Source organism: Haemorhous mexicanus, chromosome 12 (genome assembly GCF_027477595.1).
Source record: "Haemorhous mexicanus isolate bHaeMex1 chromosome 12, bHaeMex1.pri, whole genome shotgun sequence".
NCBI classification, from domain to species: Eukaryota; Metazoa; Chordata; class Aves; order Passeriformes; family Fringillidae; genus Haemorhous; species Haemorhous mexicanus.
Window position 1 is genome coordinate 22,769,676 of NC_082352.1, and position 20,266 is coordinate 22,789,941.

General features: G+C 42.6%; 2 protein-coding genes across 5 annotated transcripts in view; both read left to right on the forward strand.

Moving 5' to 3' along the window:
- Positions 1-8,578, forward strand: TMEM231 (transmembrane protein 231). 3 transcript variants are annotated; one of them, XR_009488006.1, is made up of 8 exons: positions 1-226; positions 300-469; positions 1,509-1,637; positions 3,000-3,143; positions 3,445-3,526; positions 3,654-3,759; positions 4,645-4,929; positions 8,439-8,578. XR_009488006.1 is itself a non-coding variant. In XM_059857667.1 (7 exons), the coding sequence occupies exons 1-7, from the start codon at positions 85-87 to the stop codon at positions 4,832-4,834; spliced, it is 963 nt and encodes a 320-aa protein (XP_059713650.1). In that variant the 5' UTR covers positions 1-84; the 3' UTR covers positions 4,835-5,579. The 3 variants fall into 3 exon arrangements, 1 of the variants encoding a protein (XP_059713650.1); XR_009488007.1 differs by lacking the exon at positions 8,439-8,578 and adding an exon at positions 6,522-6,734; XM_059857667.1 differs by lacking the exon at positions 8,439-8,578 and having other exon boundaries at positions 4,645-5,579.
- LOC132332925 (carbohydrate sulfotransferase 5-like) overlaps positions 8,451-20,266 on the forward strand; it is a 20,909-nt gene continuing 9,093 nt past the window's right edge. Inside the window, exons 1-2 of one of the 2 annotated variants that reach the window (XM_059857660.1) lie at positions 8,451-8,590; positions 14,978-17,267. In XM_059857660.1, the coding sequence (XP_059713643.1) occupies positions 15,006-16,187 (1,182 nt within the window). In that variant the 5' untranslated portion in view covers positions 8,451-8,590; positions 14,978-15,005 and the 3' untranslated portion in view covers positions 16,188-17,267. Of the gene's footprint in view, positions 8,591-14,959; positions 17,268-20,266 lie in introns of those variants that run through there. The other variant, XM_059857659.1, reaches the window with a different exon arrangement.

Consider the following 20,266-nt stretch of genomic DNA (forward strand, 5'->3'; position numbering starts at 1 on the left):
TCCGACGCTCCGCCCCGTGCAGCGCTGAAGGCGCGGGCGCGGGCGGCCGGCGCGAGTGCTTGCGGGCACTGAGGGCCGCTCGCCATGGCTGGCGTGGAGCTGTACTCGCATCCCGCGCTGTACACGCGCTACCGGGCTGGGTTCTGTTCCGCCGCTGCACTGTCCCTCTTGCTCATCACGGCGCTCACCTATGTGCCGCCGCTGCTGGTGGCCTACCGGAGCCACGGTGAGCGCCACTGGACCCCACGCGACCCGGCCGGGCCTGGCGCAGTCCTGAAATCTTCTGTTTCTGCCCTCAGGTTTCTGGCTGAAGCAGAGCGCGTACTTGGAGCAGCCCACTGTTCGTTTCCAGTACGAGGCTCTCTTCGTCGCCACCATCGGGTCCGGCCCGGGCAGCTTCTTGGCGTGGAGCACATTCCCAACGTTCAACAGGCTCCAGGAGGACCGGCTCCGAGTCCCGCTCCTGTCGGTAGGCCTGCCTGGGGCGGCCCGGCAACACTGGCGAGAAGCGAGGCTGCAGAGTGGGGCCAGTGGGCCGGCAGCCAGCTCAGGGCACGAGTGCTGATGGCGCTTTTGAGCGGGTGGCCCGTCAGGCACTGCTGCCTTCAGGTAGCAGTAGCTTTATGTATAACCTTCTGCCTCACATCGGGATTTGCTGGAATTTTAATGAGTCCCGTTTCACTCCCTCTCAGTGTTGCTGAATCGTAGCATTACTTAAGTTGGAAAAAGCCCTTGAGACCAAGTCCAGTCATTAATCAAACCCTAACAATTTTGCCACTAAACCATGTCCATAAGCACCGCTGGTGGTTTGTGTAAACACATCGGTTTACGTTCATCAAATTAGTTGTGCCCCTCTACCCTGGCCACATGGCTTGTCATGATGTGAAGTTTGCAGGGTACCCCTAGATTTGGAAGTAGATATGTGCCTTCAGAAGCACATCATCTCTGCCTTGCAGTCACTTTTCTTTCTGGGATTTCACAGTGGCAGTTATTTTTCTGTCTGCCTCTTTATGAACCCTGCTATATTTTGCAAGTAGCTGAAGTACTGGACACTGGCATACAAGCATAGCAAGCCTTGGCTTACAGCCAGGAATCAGCCTACGGAGACCATTTAAGAGGCATGCTACAATAGCGGGAGGCACAAGCCTGATCACCAGTCATATATTTGCACTGTGTCTTACACAGAATATCCAGCACCAAGGCATGCTTTGTGGCATGCAAGGGAGGTGGTTGAAATGGTCTAGGGCAGAAAAGACCTTCAAGTAAACTTTTCCTCCCTGGAGGGGTGTATGAGACCTTGTATAACAGACAACAGTGTTGTTGGCTTTTTGTTTGTCTCTAGTCCTCTGTGTGTAAATAGCCAGGTAGCTTTTTATTACATTCCTAACTATGCAGGTTATTTCCTTCTTTGGTATGTGCGTGCTGCTGTTGTAGGGTCACCTGGGGGTTTTACTTTTTTTGTTTTTCTTTCTAACAGAAATTCCTGTCTTTAAAAAAATTTTATTTAGACGAGAGAAGAAGACAAGAATCAAGATGGCAAAGTGGATCAGTTGCATTTTAAACTGGAACTTCCATTACAACCAACAGAGCACGTAGTTGGTGTTCAGCTAATTCTACTCTTTTCCTACCAACTTTATGTGAGCATTTTTAGTTTTGTTTGTTGTGATGTATAAAGCCATTGTAAAATTCCAGTAGTGGTTATACAAAAGATGAAAAGAAACCTTCCACATTTGAAATTCCTATCCAAAATATGTATTTCACTGAAAAATATTGAATTTTCTCCTCCTCTGCTGTGTCATTCCTAGTCTAACTCTCTTGTGTATTTTGATATGCTTTGTTAGGGTTTTTTTTTTGTTTTTTTAATATTTTTAAGCTCTATATTCTCTTGGGCTGTAGTGCACTCACTATACAGGACAGAAATGTACAACAGTGAGTATCAGTGTGAGTGGCACCTGAAAATAACTGAGAGTCTTGCAATAGGCAGAAGGATGTACATTCCTACAGACTGCTGCGTCTTGACATAACCAGTTCATTTTCTGAGGTGGAGAGTCAGGCTGTTGCAGCAGCCTAAAACTCCTTAGATTTTGCTTAACAGCTCATGAAGCATCAATAATCATCCGCCAGGATCTTCTCTATCTTGTAAGTGGGATGAGGAAGTATTACAGGAAGACGAGACAATGCAGTTCTGCTGCCATTGTACCTCAAATGGCAGCACAGTTAATACCTTAAAGCAAAGAGTAAACCACCAGCACACAGAGAACCCAGGGATACATCTGAAAAGAGCAATAATACAGAGCTGCGTTGGGTGCAGCCACACTGACAAAAAGTTGTTTACCTAGGGAGATTAGGCTGTTTCTTTAGAGAGTCTTGCTGATTGCAAATGGACAAGCTTAGCAAGCATAGCTTTGTGGTGTAGAAAACATTCTTAAGCGTGAGGCCCAGAATAAAGGCCCAACAGTCCTGATTTTGGGCTGAAGTGTTTGGTCAGGTATTAGCATCACAGAGAGTTACGATATTCACAACACTTTTTTTTATCCCACCGTAAATGTGGAAATTTTCCTTCAGACTGAGTGGTTGATAAGAACTAAGGACCTCCCTTCTTTATTTGGTTCTTGTTGTAGAGTACAAGTCCTTGATTTTGACTGCTGCGTTTTTTAAAGTGTGTCTCCAATGAATGTGTTTAGTCACCTTGCTGCTTTTTACATGTTATGGCTATTCTGTCATTGGCCACAGACATTGCACTTCACTGAATCTCCTGTGTAACTTTGTTGAGATAATAAAATTAGTTAACTATTAACTAAGGTAGTTCACTTTTTTAAAAAAAGCGGTATTTTTTATTTGGTGGTCTCTTGTATAGACTAAGGTGATGATCTGAAACTTGGGAGTCCTAGAAAAATCAAATCCGTGTAGAAAAATATGTAAATACCAAGAGGTAGAAAAGTACGTTGTGTCCCTCCTCCTCCCCACTAAATTTTCCTTTTTTGTGTTCACTGTTTCAGAGAATGTCAACATTTGTGATGCAGAGCATGGCTTTTCTTCAGTTTTTTTCTCCTGTGCCAGGGTCTCAGCTCTATGTGAATGGAGACTTGAAATTAAACCAGAGGCAATTACTTAACCACTGTGGACTGGATACCAGATACAATGTGAGAAAATGTTTTTCCCTTCCCCATCAGTTCAAACCCCCCCTCCCCCCCGATCTCTTAATCCTCCTAGTATCCTAGGTGACACCCTTATTATTTGTACTACTGCACAGAGTGAACTGTAAGACTTTTGAACTGGTGTCTTCTTGTTATACTACAAGAAGAAAGAGGTTTTTCAGCCAAGATGTTCAGTCTGATGTTTATGTTCATTCCTTGAAGGGCATGGTGACTTTGTGTAAGAAACTCAGTAGAATTACTTCTTGAAGACTGGACAAATAATTAAAGTGTCTCCTTGTTGTAACAGGTGTCTGTGGTCAATGGCACAAGTCCTTTTGCAAGTGACTATGATCTGGCAAACATCATTGCAGCATATTGGGATAGAAATGGTAAGCCTGAATGTGTAGCTACAGGACAGTAGTAGTTAGCATATTGGCAGCTGTTTTTTGAGGTATATGACTTCTGTATGAATACCTAAAAGCCCCTTAACCTGGACATTTCCCTTCTCCATTATAGTGACAACAGTCTTTTCAGATCCCAGCCCTCTTTGGATGACTGGAAGAGCAATGGATACACCATTTATCATTAATGCCACCATTCGTTACCCAGTGGAAGTTATCTTATATCCTTCAAAAACTGCACAAACTGCGACATAACAGGGTTATATTATTTGAGCCTCCACCACATGCAGGCCAAATGAAAATGTTTTCTCTCAGATGTGTTGCTAAACTCTTTTTTTTGTTAGCTAAGCAAATGTTACAGTTCTGTAGTTGATGAAATACCTATTTGTCCATTCCTTCAGATGGTTGTGCCTTCATAACCAATGTTTGCCTTTCTTTATTGGTAACACGTGTTGCTTTTCAGCTTTGCTAAAAGGGCCTTTAAAGCAGTTTATTAGCTATTGTCAGGGAATATTCATAGTACATCTTGCTTTGGTTCTGTAGTACCTGCTGTCCCAATCTGTCACAGATGCCACTCACAAAGCATGATACTGTAGTCTGTGACCTAAAGCAAATTATTAGAAATCTGTATGCAAGATCATCTCACCAAATAATAACTCCTGCAGTGGGAGGTTGTTATATCTGTTCATGTGCAAACAGAATTTTTTTCTTTTGAAAAAGTAATTCTTCATTCGTTATGTTCTTCGTTCTTTTTCTGAGACAAGAACAAGTCTGCATTTAGAAGAATCTGTATGGAGCACACTTCTTACAAGATTTGTTTACCCGCCTGAATATTAACAATAAGTACTTCCTGATGACTCAGGCACAAAGTAGGTACTTTACCCAGAATTGGTTTAAATGTCTTCTAGGACAGACATTCTCTCCAGCTTTTGTTACCTACCGTGGTAGAAGGCTTTTAGGTATTTCTATGGTTCAGAGGCTTAGCATTTGTGACATAAAACGATGTCTTAATAAGGTTTGTGCCTTTCTGTCTGTGAGTTTCCTTGTTTAGATATTACAATGGTAGCATCAGAAGGTTCTCTATTAGACTCCTTGACTTTCCTTAAATATCAGCCAGGATTTTGGGAAATTATTAAATTTGCCTGGATTCAGTATGTCAGCATCCTCCTTATCTTTCTTTGGGTGTTTGGTAGGATTAAGACATTTTTGTTCCAGAATCAGGTGTTGACTACAATTCCAGTATCACCTGTTCTGCCTGTATCTCCAGTACTATCCTACAAACAGCACCAGTCCTGAAGAGATGCATGAGAAGACTTTGTAGAAATGCCATTCAAAAATAGTTACCTGATTTTATTCTCTATACACTTCTTACTGCAGAAGATCAGAATTTTGTAAGTATATTTCAAGTATGCTCTGTTTGTGCATCCTTTTTAAAATACATGTTCATTCATCTAATTTCTTTAGGAACACTGCTTTGGAGCTGGAAAAGTTTATATTTTTGACAGTAAAAAAGAGCCTAGTTATTTTATTGCAATTGGAACATGCCTCAAAAACCATTTTGAAAACTGAAAATAATATGCTAAAAGTAACAACATTAACTGATTTTACTTCTTGTAAATCAATTCACTGCAGTCTTAGAGTTGTCAAGAGTTATTTGTACATGCATTTATGTATGTGCACTATGAAGTGAAAAACTGCAGGGATGAATTGAGGTCAGAGATGCACTTCTGTGACTATACATACTCAGCAATTTAATTATTAAATTGGATGATGAATAAATTCAAGGTTGATGTGAAAAATCAGGTTTTGGGTGATAGTGTGTGCAAAATTTGCACAACCATTTACTACTGGTATTATTACTGTAGCACCTGACCGTGAATTGTGAATAGTAAAACAGAGAATCCTTTTATCTATTGAAAGAAAACTAGCAAAAAATTATACCGGGGAAGACTCAGAGTTTCAAAGCAAGTGAATAATTACCTTCAGGGCTTAAATTGTTTAGAACAGATAAAAAATTATAATCACCTGGTAGACATTGAAAGACTATGTCCTTCATTCTTGATGGTGCTGGTCATAGGGAAGATTTTTTTATCTTCTTTTTCTGGGCTTACTTTTTATGCTAGACAAGATTACAAGAGAAAACAACAAAATTTCCATTATATTTTCAGTTTTGTATTAAAGAATTAATTCTAGCAAAGCAGTGTTATGGCAGGACATTTAAATCTAGAATTTAAAACAAATCTAGATGCTAGAATTCTGTAAAAAATTCCAAGTGTCTTTGGTTCTCTTGAACTGTTAAAACACGGTGCAGCTATGAAATATGAAAGAGCAGCTGAGCAGTATGCCACCTTTTGGCCATCATCCTCTAGAATTGAACATCCTGGCAGCTGGGAGAGCTACCTTTTCCAGAAATCTCCAGTTTGCTCTTGGATCTTTGAAGTCTCTACGTGGCAGCGTAGAGCTACCGATAATTGGCTTTGTATCAACATCTCCAGAGTCAAAGCAACTGTCCACTGCTTTTTTGTGCTTCTAGCCACTGCACAGCATGAAAGAAGGGGGCTGTGAGCTTGTTTCCCCCATATCTCCTGCTGGTGTACATATGGTGTGCTCTCCCTTGCAGCAGTAATGGTGCTTGTGTGACTGCATGAGTTAATTCAGGGAGTTAATTATGGTGATGATCTTTACCAAATATATAATCACTTTTTCAGACAAGTCAGTTCCCTGGCTGAACTTGGTATGTATCTGCACAAGCATTAAGGTGGACATGAACAAGGGGTAGAAATCTCTGGAGAGACCACAGGACCGCAATTTTTAAGGGTTTGAATGTTCTACTGCCACAAAAATGGAATGCATAAGAATCTTCCTCCAATATGAACAGAAGCCTGTTGAGGCAGCCACAGAAACACGGTAGAGACTAATGCTCGAAAGCCACAGTACTGGGAGACTCCATTAATCCCTCTCTCACTTTTTTCTCCTGTTGTAGCCTTTCACATTAAGTTAAAACAAGTGATGCTGCTGAGAGCAACAGTTCAGTGAATGCATGTGAAATAAGAAATGGAGATCAGGCCTAGTTCCAGAAATACAGAGAACAATATCCTTAAGTTTCTCTTTTCCTTTAGATGGCGAAAACTGGAAAAAATCCTCTACAGTAATGTAAGCAAGGAACTATATACATTAAAAGGAGGCAATCAAAAGAGTTATTTACTTGCAGGTGGCATGTAATTGTTTAATATGACCTGAAGCCATCCCTCCATTTCTTGTCAAAGAGGTGTTTCATAACCGGGACTAATAACTGAATGCAGGATAAAAGGAGCCATAAAGGCAGATGTTACCATAGCAGGGACAAAAACCTGTGATACCTCTGCTGTGGTCACTTCCTAGATGACTTTTTATACTGACCATAGTTCTTGGTTCACAGTTCTGATTCCTTTCTCGAGTTTGAAGAGACATTCTACTTTTTTAAGTAACCAAGCAATAGAGAAAAAGCAAGATTTTATAGCTTAACAAACTGAACTACATGGGAAAAATGTATACCTGAGGATCCACTGCAACCAGCATTAGAAGAGGTTTAGGAAGGAAGAGCCTTTCTCAGAAAGCTATCTGCAAGGACTCTTCCTTTAGCTTGCTAAGCAACAAAAAATTCAAAACCACACACCACAGTTCAGCCACACAGATCTTCTCTGTATACATATGATAGAACAATCTAAATGCTCGTCATTGAGAAAGGACATGGTGGCTCAAGGACATGGTGGCTTGCTAGGATTAATCAAGGTTCTGTAAAAAGGAAAAAGAAAGCAGCTTTAAGTTTAAAGTCCTATGCATAAACTGACGTGGAAACATGGCCGTATAAGAGCCATGCTTCGGGAGTGTTATAAGAGGTAGAACTAGGAGAAAAGAAACCACCTCGCTGCCTTTTAACTCACCAAGCAGCTCGTTTTGGAGGGGGCATTATCCTCTCGTTCTACTCGCAAGAGGCGAGGGGGACGCGGCCGCGCCGAGCTCTGTTCGCCTGGGGGTGCTGGGCCAGGATGGAGGGAGAAGGCGGGGGCCGGGAGGAGGGGGTTGCTGCGACGGAAAGGCCCAAGGCACGCGGGATCCCGCGGAGGACAGATGGCGGGGCTCTGGCTGCTGCGGCGGCCAGGCGGCATTGCCACGAGCCGGTTTCGGCGAGCCAGCCGGGACCCTGCGGGGCGGGCAGCACTGCCCCGCCGCGCCGGTCCCACTCGTGCTGGGCGGGGCAGGCCAGCGGACAGCGGCTGCCTAAGGGCTGCGCCTTTGCCCGGGGATGCTCCGGGGGCGGGGCGGATCGCCTTCTCGGGCTCCTCCCGCTGCCCCGGCGCCTCGGCCACGTCTGAAAGCGGCTCATTGTCTCTGTCGGTAGCTCGGAGCCGCGGCGGTGGCGGCAGGCGGCGACAAGGTACGGGCAGGCTGATGCGGGTGGGGGTGCGGTTATGCCACTGCCAGGTTTGGAAGTCCCGGTCAGACCATTTTTTTTCCCGTCTTAAACAACGGTACTTTAAAGGAGATGTTTTTAGCGGGTTACGCACGCCCCTGCCTGTGGCGGCGGACTAGCGGTAATACCAGTTGCGGCGGAGCCGATGTCGCACCGACAGAGGTAAAGCTGGCGAAAATCAGCCTGGTTATTTTAGGTGGGTTTTTTGGGGGGTTGGTTTTATTTTTTCACCTCTCCCTCTTTTCCTCTGCGCCTCCCCCTCCCCCCCCCCCTTTTTTTTTTTTCTTTTTTTTTTTTTAATTTTAATTTTTCTTCCTTTTTCGTAGGGAACGTGGCTGATTCAGGTTAAGGTGGTTTCGTTTGTTGGAGATGAGAGAGTTTAGAGAACCCTTCCCATCATTTTAGGAAATGCCTTCCCATTTTTTGTTGTGTCCTGCCTCTTTCTAGGTGAAGGTGACATGCTGATCGGAAGCATTTGTCAGTATTTCTTAGCTGCAACAGTTGCTTCAAGTGAGGCACACAGGGCGCACCTCAGTCCAATCGTCCTCGGACTGTTTGAATTTGAGGACGCTATTGTACCAGTGCCGACAGAGTCTCAAGTAAGTGAATAGCATTCAGTCACTGTGGGTGTCTCTTTGTCACACCAGTTTTGCCATCGTAAAAATTCCTAACAAAAGCTGCACTAAGCAGACCTCATTTCTTGAACACCAGTAATTCTAGTAGCCGAAAACACTTTTTGTGATCTTCAGCTGCAATGCATAGAGAAATAGGTATTATAGGGCTGTGCTTTGACACTGCTTCAGCTGGACGACTTCATCTAACTCTAAAAAATATTTTTAAACCTTCCAAAGGAAACAGTACCTTTTAGAAAAATAACTTTAATGATCATATAATTAAATGGATGGTATGTTTCATTGTATTATAAAGTCTTTAATTGTGATGATTTCCTGGAAACAATTCTTCAAATCTCATTTAGCACTAGATTCTAAAAAAAAGTATATTTCCAAAAGCTGAATTAGCAGTATCACCTGAAATGGTAATATAATGTTATAATTCAGAATTACTATAGTACATTTACTATATTTTATTATTTTAGTTGTAACATTGCTATTCTATTAAAAAAAAAATTAGGTGGGCTTATGAATTTCACCTACTTAGTATTGGAAAGTCTTTTAACTTTTAGGACTACCAGTGATCCTAGAACACACCCTCCAAACGAACTTTTTCTGTACCCATTCAAATACCAATCTGCATATTGTTGATACAGTAAGCTTCTGCCTTATGAAGATGTGTGATTTCTAGCTGCAGAAGAATATCGGAAAGTGATATTTTGTCTGTGGGGTGATTTACTGCAAGAATTACTAGTAGTATTGTTGTGTGTTATTCTTTGACCAGCTTTGTTGTGTTCCAGCATTTTACTATTTTGAGTAGCAAACTATGTTTCTAACTTTAGCTCACAGATGCAATTTTGGTGGTGATTGCATTGGTGTAATGTCTTGTAGGTGAAGAATGCAGTGAGTAAATTTGATGAGGAGAGGTAGACCTTCAGGTGATCTTTTCTTTATTTATCATGCCTTGAACAAACGTTTATTAATTCTATGAAATGCATGATGGCATTCACTGTTATCATTCTTTTTACAGTCAGTACTGCTGCATTTGGTGAATTTTAAGTACATAAGAGAGAATTACATTCATTTTGTATGATTGCTCTGAAAGATCAGCATACAGGACAGTCATTTTTGGGTAACAAAAGGTTGTGCACATAATCCAGCATTAGGTGTTCATTTTTCAGTGGAAGAAATCAATCTGGGAAATCAGCAAAATCACGGAGTATTCTGAGCTGGAAGGGACCCACAACTGAGTACGTTATGTGAAGTAATTTCTGTGTAATCTGTAAGTTCTTTGACTTAAAAAATGCTGCACAGACTGTTTAAAATGAAAGTATGCTGGAAATTTTCTCAGACAGAAAATGGCCAGGGAAGACTTTGACAAAGACAGCTAAGATTCATTTGCTCAGAAGTCATTGTAGGGGAGCAGGTATTTGTAATTCTTCGCTGAAATACTTTTGCTTTAATCCAGACTGATTTTTCAGTCTTCCCACAACAGACCCAGAATTGTTTGTTCTAAGGGAGTGTTTCGTTCCAGCCTTTTGTCCAAAGCTCAAAGACAGAGCATGGTTTTGCAGCTCTAACATGAGGCACTCTTTCTATCTTCCTGCAGTCTTTTTAATTTCCCAGAAAAAAAATTAGCAGTTTAATAGGAGGGACTTTTTAGCTATAAAGTTAGTTTTTGCTACTTGATTAAGTCTCTTTGGGTTGAATTCTGTGCTGAAAGGAAGTTACTAAGAAACTGTACCCCTTTCAGAGCTGACCTGAAAAGATCTGATTACTTGATTCCAACGTTATATGTCTTACGTGACAAACTAATAAAATTCCCTGGAAGCAAGAGTTAAATGAGCAAGAGTTAAATCATCCAGTGGACAATTTCTTTCTTTTCTGCCTTTCTGGGTCTGAAGAGTACGCATCTTAGAAATGAGATCTTTTTGGGATCAGTACTATCACTGACTGTATTTTTACCCTGCTTGGTAAAACTGGATAGCTTTCTGTAATGTCTCTAGTTTCTTGGCAAGCAGATACTAGTGGCCCTGCAGCTCAGCAGTCTAAGTCATGAAGAAAGTGATTGCTCTGTTGGCCAGTTTGTATAGTTAATTTCCTTTGGACAATACGTAAGAATAGTTATTGTGGAACTGTCCCAGGGCTCATCTAGTCTAGGATCTTGTTTCTATTAGTAGCTGTTAGCAGGGATGCCCAGGAACAGTGCTTGATTCAGGACTAGCAGCTAAACCATATAAGCTAATGCTTTTCAGATCACATTTTGAAAATTTGCATTGCCCTGTGAAGACATGATTATGCCTCAAGAATTTGAGAGACTTCTGATTATTCTCTTTACCAGAGCTCTTCTTGAAGAAATGGTATCACCAAAGAAGTACTACTACTATCACAGAAAAGTAATGACAGTGTAACTGTTAGTAAAATAACTTACATTAAGGAGTATTCATTATTTACAGAAACACGTATTGTGATGCTACTGAATGTTGCCATACTTTGTGAGTCTCAGCTGAGAGATGTGGGAGGTGTTGGAGTGCGGTAATCCGTGTTTTTCCTGGGCCTTATATGAGTCCAATCCGGCTAGCTAAGACTCTAGCCCACACGGACCCGCATAGACAAAGGGAAAAGACGAGAGGCGCTCTTCTCCACGTGGGTGCAAGTATCTTGTTTATTGGCTTGGTGCAAGACACTCAGGTGATGGGGCCACCCAGGTAGAAAAGAGGGCAGGGAACTCTCACACAGGAGGTTTTATACCCTCGGGGATGGGGGCGGGGGAGAGAGGACTGGAGCCAATGGGATGCCATTGGGGAGGGGCGAATTACCTATGGGACAGGCCAGGTGTGTATAACAGGGGGGATGTGAGGGGGAGACCATGGAATGAGGGAGGGGGAAAACCCATCTACTTGACCCAACATGCCCAGTAAAAATTGCCCATCACCACTGCAACAACAACAACTAAATAAACTATTTAGTGCAATACAACATTGGAGTGCTGTCTGCTGCAACTTGAGGCCCACTACAGCCTGTTTTTCTGCTTGTTGTAGCTCCCTTACCGCCTGGGGTCAGTCTGATTTTGTCACTGAGATGGCAGCTGAAGTGGTGATAATGCTAGAACATCTGGCCCCTCTGCTGCTTCTCCTTTTCCCCCCTGTGTTTGCAGTTTGCAGGCATGCTATAGTCAGGCAGGTGCACTACAAGGAAGCACTTATGTGGAACAAAGCAGGATAAAAGGAGGTGTAACAAACCCCAATTTTGCTTTCTGGAGAGGAGCTTGGGGTGAGCAGGTAGTGCCACTGAGCTGTTGGTGGAGGAGGAGGGCACTAGCAGAAAGAGGCAATGCAAAGCAAGTCACAGACTAGTGACCTGCAGTGGTCTTACTGTCACACATTACTTTCAGCATGCAGCTTCAGTGTGCAGTTTTGGCATACTGCCTTTCTGTGCTGAAAGAGCAAGCTTGCCTAACAGCACCATCTGGCGAGTCCTGCAATGGAATAGCTAGAGGATCAGAAGTAGCCTGTATCGCGAGGTCCTGTTCCTCACATTTGGAATTGTACAATCATTTAGGTTGGAAAAGACCTTTAAGATCACGAAGTCCAGCTGTTAATTCAACAATACCAAGTCCGCAACTAAGGCAATGATATAATGTTATCTATTCAGGAGATTTATAAATATGTGTATACATATATAGATCTTCAGCAACTCTATGAGAAGGTTATTCTATGGGCTTTTCAACAGCTGCTTTCTGCCTCAGCTAAAGTTCATCAAAAATCACAGAAGACTTTGTTGGATTAAAAAAATTGTTCTTTAAGGGAATGTGAGTTTAACCTGGGCTAAAATCACCTTAACTGCAGAATGCAATTGGAAATGGTAAATGTTTGTTTACATGAAAATAGAATTGCACATGCCAACAAGAGAAGTGCAGAAATAAAGAGCACTGTTTACAGAGAAAGTGATGTATTTGGCCTTATGCACTGGAACCCACACAAGAGAATACTTGTACAGATGCTGTTTTTTGTTGTGTAATTATGCTTTTTCTTTGATGGTGTCTACATGTGTGTATATTCCTTAGAAACACTCCAACTTTTCTAAAAGGATAGAAAATTAATCTTAAATATAGAAAACTGGTACCTACCTAGTGTTTTACTTTGGTATCGCACCTTTTTCTTGCAGTTTCTATCATAATGAAGTGTAGGGAAATACTTTAGCTCTAGTCATTTGATGTTATTTGTAGTGCTTGAGTCTGATTAGTTCAGACACATATTGTGGACTAGTACTCACGTTATCTGTTTTTTCATTGGCACAGTGTTGTCTGCAACACTACATGCGTGGGAACTGGAGCAAGGAGAGGTCTTAGAGAGTCAAGACAAAAGTGAATGTAAAAAACAGCTTTTGGCTTTTATTCCTCAGTCTCCCACACTCTGCTAATAACATGTAAAGAGCAGTTAGTGTTGCAGCTCTGCAGCATGATTAGAGTGGAGCAACAGTTCTGTGTAGTTAGAGTAGAAAAACATTTATTCTTTAAAAAGCATAATTTAGTCTCTTGAAAGCTACATAATAAGTGAGACTGCAAGGAGGTGCAGAATGCAGTCTTAGTGTAGATAATGACTCACATTTTGCACTCAAGAAAAAGATCCGAGATAGTTGTGTCTGGCTGACTTTCAGGCTGTTTCAAGAAAAATCTTTCAATTAGCAAATGCAACTTCAGCTTTGACTTCAGCTTAGATTCTTTCATCCCCTCTGTTTGGTGAAGTGTCAATGCAGGCTGCTGGATTGCTGGTGATCCTCACAGCACAGAGAAACTTATAGATGCTTCTGGAGATGTGATATGCAAAAAATTCAGTATTTGAACAAGGCAGATTTTATCTATGAAAAATGGCCAAGCTGAATTAAACTAAGGATTTATCTATCTGCTCTTGTGCCTGAGAGTAGCAAGTAGTGTGACTGCTAAGGAGGAAGTAATACATTAAGCCTTGTTTCTTGTAGCATCACCGCAATACAGGCATATACCATGGGCTATCCATGGTTTAGGGAATTGCTAAGCCATGGGCTGTTGCCTCATTTTTGCTTTTAACAGTCCTTGGAAGGCTTTTCTTCCCTTACTTACTTTAAATCAATGTAATTATTTGTTGAACTCCTGTATACTTTTGCTGGTACAGAATTTTGAAGCAGAGTTTCACATTTTTAATATGCAGTGTACATAAAGGTTTTGTAATGGTTGATCATTTAATTCAATTTATTAAATCAAATGAATATGTATGTTTACTAGTCTGCATGATTTTCTTTCAAGAGTTCAGAGTGTGTTGAAAAATGTGTCTTTCACTGTAACAAGAAAAAAATTGTAATTGCAAATTGTAAATGCAGCTAGATAACAAGTAGGTATATGTGGAACTTCTGAGATGATCTGCATGCATGAGGAGTCTTACTTTCCTTAAAACCTTGCCTGCTAACATTTATTGCCTGCTTGCAAGTGGAGTCTGCATGAGTGAGAGCACAAAAGGGTAGGTGCCAAAAATCTCTAGTAAATAGCTGGGGGGGAGTGCATGTGTCTTGAACTTTGACTGCAAAGTAAAGCAGAAATCCACTTGGGGTTGACATGCCTAAGATTTTCTAGGAGTTATATGCAGACAAATCTAACTCCCAAACTGGTAATTCTTGAATGCAAACTCAGGGTATTCAGTCTTGGGGTGTATGCACTCCAGACCAAAGATATGTGTCAGCAGCTTATTAATTTTGTCACCTGTGGCCAGGTGTGGCTTCAGGTTGTGAGTTTTCATCCATCTTCTGCCTTCTGCGGTTTGGAAAATAGAGGGTTGGGGACAAGCACTAATTAGTATAGCACCCTATGGCCACTGTAGGGTACAGCACTCACATTAGATAAGATGATTTTTATTTCAGCACCCACAGCTACCAATGTTTGCATCCACTCCTTTTAGGGGATAGAAATCCTTGTAATGTTAAATTGAAACAAAAATACAGTTGAGCGAGTCAGAAACTTTTTTTTTTCTTCTTTTTTTAGTGCATTGTTTACTATTGTTCAATTTGAGGGCCTTGTGTATTTTGTAGTTTTGTTTTGGTCTTTTTTAATCCAAGGGTTTAGCTGCATCAACCCAAGGTTTTCTTCAACATCAAAAATTTACTTATTTCTGTATTTCTGCAGTGGTCTTACTGTCACACATTACTTCCTTTTTTTTCCCCCAACAGCTGTCACCTGCAGTGATCATCCCCAAGTGCAACTGATTAAGGAAGCAGTTAATGCCACATACGTACATGCACATTTGAAGAAAGGTTTTAATAATGCAAGAGGTTGTATTGTCTAAGTTGTATTGTTGTTGTGCCACAGGAGCAATGGTTCACCAGTATTTCCCTTCTCTTTTTCAGCTTTTTTCATTACCCTTCCTCGGTGAGAATGGCAAGGATTCGGATTCCTAGCACAATTGTTATAATTTTTGTTACAGTTCAGACTGGATTCTTACTCTTCATGTACGCCCGGTACAGTAACTTCATGCCTCAGCCTGAGGAGAAACCATCGCAAGTCCACATACTTATTCTCTCCTCTTGGCGGTCAGGATCTTCTTTTGTTGGTCAACTTTTCAGCCAGCACCCCAGTGTCTTCTACCTGATGGAACCTGCATGGCACGTGTGGGTTACAATGTACCAGAACAGTGCCAAAGTCTTACACATGGCAGTGCGGGACTTAGTCAGGTCCGTCTTTCTGTGTGACATGTCTGTGTTTGATGCTTACATGCCTTGGAAAAGAAACTTATCCGATCTTTTCCAGTGGGCAGCAAGTAGGGCTCTGTGTTCAGCTCCTGCTTGTGACTCTTTTCAGCGTACTGACATAACCAGTGAATTGGCATGCAAGACTCTTTGTGGACGGTATCCATTCAGCAAGGTGGAGGAAGCCTGTAAAACTTACAGCCATGTTGTCATCAAGGAAGTTAGATTCTTTGACTTGAAGGTCCTGTACCCCCTCCTCACTGATCCGTCCCTGAATCTCAAAATTATACACCTGGTTCGTGACCCCAGGGCAGTTGTTAAGTCACGGGAACAATCGGTGAAAGCATTAGCCCGTGACAATGGAATTGTCTTGAGTACCAATGGCACTAAAGTGGAAGATAGCAAATACAAAGTAATGCAGGAGGTTTGTAGAAGTCATGTTCAGATTTATGAAACAGCTACTCTAAAACCACCTAATTTCCTGAAAGATCGCTATTTAATGGTCCGTTTTGAAGATCTGGTAAGAGATCCATTATCAGAAATCTCAGAGATGTATAAATTTGCAGATCTTAGTTTGACTCCCAGGCTCAAAAGCTGGGTCTATAATATCACACATGGACAGGGACCAGGAAAAAAAAAAGAAGCCTTCAAAATAACATCCCGAGATGCAGTTAGTGTTTCACAGGCTTGGAGAAATGCTCTTTCCTTTCAGAAAGTTAAGAAAATACAGGAAGTTTGCAAAGGTGCTATAAACATTCTTGGTTATCAGCTAGTGGATTCAGAAAAAGAACAAAGAGATCTGACATTGGATTTGGTGTTGCCAAGACGACAAAATCAATTCAGTTGGTCATCATTTAATCCAAAGCACTGAGACATTTTTGAGACATCTGGGGAGGTGGGGGAGGGTAGTTGTTTGAATATTTCTACACTGCACAGCATATAGTAATTGGAAAATCCTTGGCTGATTACTTTATCTTTTCGTCTGCTCCTTTTCTGTTAATGTAGGAAGTTTTTTTTTCCCCCTGAGTTTTTTACATATTAAAAAAAAGAAAGACAGCAAGATACTTGGTCAGCCTGTTACTGTGATGCTCACAGCATTGTTTTAAGAATACAGTTAAAGCACTTTCTATTAAAAGATGGATTCTCAAAGATGTCTGTTTATTGATAATACTTTTTTTTTTCATGCTTTAAGTATTTAAGAATCACAGTTCTTCATTTGTATATATGGAACAAAGTATATTCTAAATTCCTTCCCTTGACTTTCTTCTTTAAAGCTGTTTTGCAGTTGTATATTTTTTTTTTCAGACTTCTTTTGATGTTTTAAATCTTGATATATAAGTTTTCCAAAAGGTGGGGCAACTGCAGCAGCTGTGTTGTAAAAGGCTGAAATGGAAACTTCATTTATTGATAGATTTCATAGTGGTTTCCTTGGAAGGGCAATGTTTACAATCAGATACTTGAATGCGATGTTTCATTGGAGTGCAAGAACCAAAGGATATGACGAAACTTTCAGTGGAATCACAGTGGAAGTAGAGTTTTAATGATGTCCCTGTTGTGTTCTAATACTGAGACAAAGAATAAGTGCGCAGTTGCTCCTGCCACCGCACTCCATACCGTTATCCTCTCTGTAGAACTACAAGCAATTTATGAAGATCACTGAGAAATTTAGTAAACCTTGAAAATTTGCGTATCGATTATATTGCTGCATGGAAGTGATCCGTTCAACTTTGATAGCAGAGACAGACGCTCGTGTTCGGTTAATATTCGGTGCCGCGCCCGAGAAGCCGGTGATGGATGCTCCAGCACCGCGCGGCCGCAGACGCTCGGAATGAGCGCGGGCGGGGGACGCGCCCTGCAGCCGGCCGCTGTCCCCAGCCCCGCCGCTGAGCATGGAGCGCGCACTTGGCGGTTTTGAGATGCCGCCGGTGCCAGCTGCTGACCAGAACTCCAGGTAAGAAGTCCGTGGCGGCGCTTTCCGTGGCTGCGCGCTGCCTCACTCTGGTACTGCTACTTGAAGGTGAGCGGTGAACAGGCGACAGTGTGGCGAGTCCAGGGGAAGACCCGAGAGGGGGCGACGGTGCCTGTAGGGGGCGGCTGGGCTGGCGGGGTCCGCGTCACGAGCAGCGAGTGGCGGGGGCTGCCTACGGATGGAGCGGTGCAGGCGGCAGTGCCGTGCGGGAGCGGGCAGCGGGGGTTGCCGAGGACGGCGCCGGGCGGGAGCGGATGGCACGGTCTGTCCGGCAGCTACGGCGCTGTTCGGCGGGGGAACTAAGCGGGCAAGGCGGCGTTTCACCGCACGCCAGGAGCTGCTGTCCAGGGGACGGAACTTGCTATCGGCCGTGTTGGTTCCCAGGGCAAGCTGGGTGTTGTGGTTTTCCATCACTCGGCTGCCGGGAAGCCCTGATCATAACCTCTACGATGTTTTCCAGCTCCTCAGATTCTCAGGTTTCCTTTACCACTGTGGACTCTGCTCACCTAGCTCTTCTGTTTTATGGAGAGCCAAATATTGCATTCTGGGCTTTTAATCCAAACCATGTCTTGCCCTTTGAAAATTAATACCACTGTTAGGTGCTTATGAGTTATTCTTGTTCCTTAATAGGGTTGATATAGCTTTTTGAATGGAGAAATTAATTTGCAGTTGTAGCATCCTCCTGTAGCATCCTCTGTATCTAAGTATAGCACATTTAGGATGCTTCCATTTTGACCCAGTGAAAACACTTTCCTCAGCATGAGAAGATGTGACAGTGGTTTTAAATGGCAAAATGGGGGAGTAAATGACAGTAGAAAACGTTTATTTCCTCTTTTTTTTTTTTATTTGTTGGTTTGCATCACTAATCCCAATTATGCAGGAAAATTTCAGTCCTAAACTCTTCTAACTGCATTGCTTTAAAGATTGCATGTACTCTGATATAATCACCCTCAATTCAGCTATCTGTCACGGGTAAGCGTCCTTTGTGCTGTTAATTTAGAATTTTTTTATTTGGGACAGCTAAACATAAATTTGCTAGAACAAAACCATCTACTTTGAAATCCTTTTACTGACTGCAATAATCTTTTTACAGGTAATTTTTCAGCTACAGTCAAAAAAAGTATCCTGTATGTCAGGAAGGTGATTGTAGCATTACCCTGAATCCATGTCAACATTATGTACTTTGTTATCTTTGCACAACTGGACAAGAAGAATGTCCCAGCTGCAAGAAAAAAAAAAAAGTCTGTAGTAACATGCAGGCATAGTCCTCATACCGTGTTCCCGTGTTCATTCATATAATTCATAAATAATTTTATGGTTTTGTTTAAGAATTATACCACTCACTATGAAACAGTTTAATAGTGTCAGACTGATTTCCATTTTGATGTGAGAAACTCAATTGCTTTAAGATACAGAATAAGGCTTGCTTACCTTTATCAGCTTTAGTCATTTGATGAGGTTTTATGGTCTTCAGGCTTTTTCATCCTCCCTCAATCCCATCCCAACTTTTCCAAGTTCTACTTACATTCCTAGTACACAAGCTACTTCGGTTCATTTGCACTGAAATCACTTTGTATGTCTCATCACAGTGTCTGAATGAAGTTTTTATACCACCAGTTGTTTTCCTTAACGGAAGGTGGATACATAGATAAAGTAAGTACACACTCAACAGTATAAATGCTTCCTTTGCAGATGTTTTCAGAGCCAAAGCAGATTGATTTGGTTCTGGTGCACTGAAACAGAATTAAAACCTTAGAAAGTATTTATTAGTCCTTAGGCTGAAAAACAGTGTTTCTGGGCAGCACTTGTTCCCTTGCACCTGCAGTTCATCGTGGAAAAGATTTCTTTTAATGAGCAAATGTTGTTGTGGCAGGTGCGGCGAAAAGCGGAAGAGTTCCTGGTAAGGTCAGGTGGGAGCTCAGGTGGGAGCGTGAGTACCAGCTAAAACCGTGCTGTGTTTCGGTGCCACGCTGCTGCGGGTGGAAAGAGCGTGAGGTGCAAAGCCCTGAGCAGGGCGGTGGGAAATGGGAGGTGAGGAAGACTCAGGCTAAGGATGGATTTAAACTGTGCTGGGTGTTAGTGCAGGAAGAGACATTTGTCATCCAGACTGCCAAAACAAAGACCTGTAAAATCCTAGCTCTGCCTTGTGTTTAATGTGTTTTTACTTCGTATTTATGTCATCACAGAAAGAAAGGAAAGAAGAAATGTGATTGGTTCCCACTATTGCTCTGTGAAGGCTTTTTTTAAAGGCTAGTGTACTTATATTCTCTTTATCCATGCCAAGCTTGACTTTTCCCCTCCTTTTTTGAGGTCTGCTGCATTGGGTGTCCCAAGGAGGGCTGGGTTCCTCAGCAGGGGTCTTAGGAGTTGGTGCTGATTCTGCTTTTTCTGAAGGTGTATCAAAGTGTGCTACCAGAATGACAGTTCTCTCCACTGAAAAGCTTTCCCTCAATGCCATCAGTGCACGAACGCGTTTTAATTGTGGAACCAGAGGGACTGAGAAAAGCCAACACCCGTAGCAGATTTCTGTTTGCTCTGGGTCTGTGAGAAGCCGGCTCTGTGCTGGACAGGGAGGGGCGCTGTTGGAGAGTGGCACCAGCGCCAGGTGTGAGTGTGAGGATGATGAGGGCTCGGAGCAGCCCCAGGTGTGAGTGTGAGGATGATGGGGGCTCGGAGCAGCCCCAGGTGTGAGTGTGAGGATGAGGAGGGGCCGGCTCCTGCCGGGGTCTGTTTTAGGGGGAGGGTTTGCCTCAGCTCCCTTTTGCATGGTGCTGCTGAGTAGCGGGGTTTATGGGGGGCTCCCGGGGCTGTCTCATGGAAGGACGGTGAGAGCTTCTCACGGGGTCTGGGGGAACACCAGGATGCGCGCTTGGATACGTGGAGCGTTGCTTAAAGGAGGTGCCGAGAGACAGAGCTTTGTGCCGGGAAGCGGCAGCCGAACAGGTGAGCCCGTGTGGACTCGGAGCGGGGACTTTTGTCCT

What these genes read in the sequence shown, in the direction of transcription:
- TMEM231 (XM_059857667.1), top strand. Translation starts at nt 85, where the DNA reads ATGGCTGGCGTGGAGCTGTACTCGCATCCCGCGCTGTACACGCGCTAC. An exon ending in GGTGGCCTACCGGAGCCACG is followed by an intron (nt 227 to 299) that starts GTGAGCGCCACT and finishes TTCTGCCCTCAG; the next exon opens with GTTTCTGGCTGAAGCAGAGC. An exon ending in TACCCAGTGGAAGTTATCTT is followed by an intron (nt 3,760 to 4,644) that starts ATATCCTTCAAA and finishes GACTTTCCTTAA; the next exon opens with ATATCAGCCAGGATTTTGGG.